At 44.4% G+C, this 1,735-nt stretch overlaps 1 protein-coding gene across 1 annotated transcript; it reads right to left on the bottom strand.

Moving 5' to 3' along the window:
* Nucleotides 1–211: 211 nt before the first annotated feature.
* LOC111646643 (muscleblind-like protein 2a) lies at nucleotides 212–1,729 on the bottom strand. Its single transcript, XM_023396189.2, has 2 exons — nucleotides 1,573–1,729; nucleotides 212–481 (listed from the first exon to the last, which is right to left on the bottom strand). The coding sequence occupies exons 1-2, from the start codon at nucleotides 1,624–1,626 to the stop codon at nucleotides 227–229; spliced, it is 309 nt and encodes a 102-aa protein (XP_023251957.2). The 5' UTR covers nucleotides 1,627–1,729; the 3' UTR covers nucleotides 212–226.
* Between the last annotated feature and the right edge of the window lie 6 nt (nucleotides 1,730–1,735).

Raw genomic sequence — 1,735 nt, 5'->3', positions numbered from 1 at the left:
GTGTGTGTGTGTGTGTGTGTGTGTGTGTGTGTGTGTGTGTGTGTGTGTAACTATTGTATCAGACCTACAATACCCATGAGGCTCCATTGGAAATACTCTGCAGTTATAAATGATACTCATTAGCACCACATATCTATTGCATCTCTTTCACGCCTAAAATCACAGTAAGATGTTTCCATAATTATACTTCACAAAGAGCAAAGAGAACATTAGCTACAACTGGCTGTCATGCTCGTCTTGTCTGAGAGAGAGGGAAGACTGTGATTGGGTGGGTCACCTCCAGCTTGTCGGTACGCAGCAGTTTCTGGCTGGAGGAAGAGCCGGCGGTCACGGAGACAGGCGGGCTGCCGGGGACGATAACGGGCGTGCTGGGCAGGATGTCTGTGGGCACCAGGCCCATGCTGTGGGACATGGGAGTCAGGTAGGGTGTGTAGCTCAAACCTGCGCTGGAGCCCAGGCCCTGGCTGACTGGAAACGTCTGCTGTAGATGGAGCGAAAAAGACAGTTTACCAACATTTATTCTGACAGTTCCTCTAATGTTGTCTCTTTAAAATATTCAAAATTTCTTTCTTGTTTAAACATTTTTCCATTCTTAATTAAAATAGTAGAGACATAAATGGAAGAAATTGTGGAAGGACTAAGATTTAAAATGATGGATGTAGGGAGGGACACTGGGAAGTTGAGGGTGAAAGGCAGGATAAGAGGGTATAGAGATGAAAAGAGGGAGAGAATTTAGAGGAAGGAGACACTAGAGACAAATGAATGGAGGGTGCAGCTTTGTGGAGTGGTAGGTGAGAAAGATGAGAGGGAGAGAGTGTGACAGGTAGAGAGAGAGAGCCGGGGGAGCAGAGAGGGATAGGATTATGAGAAAAGGTGGAGAGAGGAGGAAGTGAGAGTAAGGACATGAGAAATTTTTTTTTTAACCTTTATGTATCCTGGGAAGATTTTGCTGAGCATGCATGTTCTTTTTCAGCTACGCCTAGTCTTACATTGATGCAGTTAAACACGTTCACACCTGGCAGTCGCCCAGTGCACAGTCTACTGCTGACTGCCGAGCAATTCCCAGAGAGCAGTTGGTGTGTTTGTGCTTTGCTCAAGGGCATGTCGACAGCAACTGTGAGAACAAATTCATGATCTTCCTAGAAAGGCATCCTGAGAACAGGCTGATTGGAGAGGATGGATAATAGACGTATCCAACAGAACCATGTAGTAATGTACTGTAACAACTTTAATATTTATTTTCTCAGTGAATGTTAAGTGTAAGTTAAAGATTCTGCCAAGACCACGACACTGAGAAAAATTATATTGGCATGAAGGGTAACTTCATACGGTTTGCACCAACTTTCTAAGTAAATCTATGATCTGAAAATACTACATTGTGCATGTAAAATATCAAATATGCAATAATACAAAATGTTGAATTCACTTGAACTGATTCAGCTTGATGCATAATTGTATTTTAACAGGAACAAAGCCAAACTTTTTACAGTGAAGCATAACAACATGCTATTTTTATAGTGAGTCATGCTGCATTGCCCAGTCAATTCCCACAGCAGTGAGGCCAGCACTAACCACAGGTTGCATGGTGGTGCCAGGGATCATGAACTGCATCTGCTGAGCCAACATGGCGGCCGCTGTCTTCTGCTGGATCAGGTTATTTCGCCCGTTGATCTCAAGCTGGGTCTTCAGGTGAGCGGGTGGGTGGAGGTATTTGCAGTTCTCTCGCGTGCAACGG

Source organism: Seriola lalandi, unplaced genomic scaffold, assembly GCF_002814215.2.
Source record: "Seriola lalandi dorsalis isolate HSWRI2012SDOR001 ecotype SW California unplaced genomic scaffold, Sedor1 jcf7180002033919, whole genome shotgun sequence".
Lineage (NCBI taxonomy): Eukaryota > Metazoa > Chordata > Actinopteri > Carangiformes > Carangidae > Seriola > Seriola lalandi.
The sequence above is the reverse complement of the archived record's forward strand: the minus strand, read 5'-3'. Positions and strand labels throughout refer to the sequence as shown.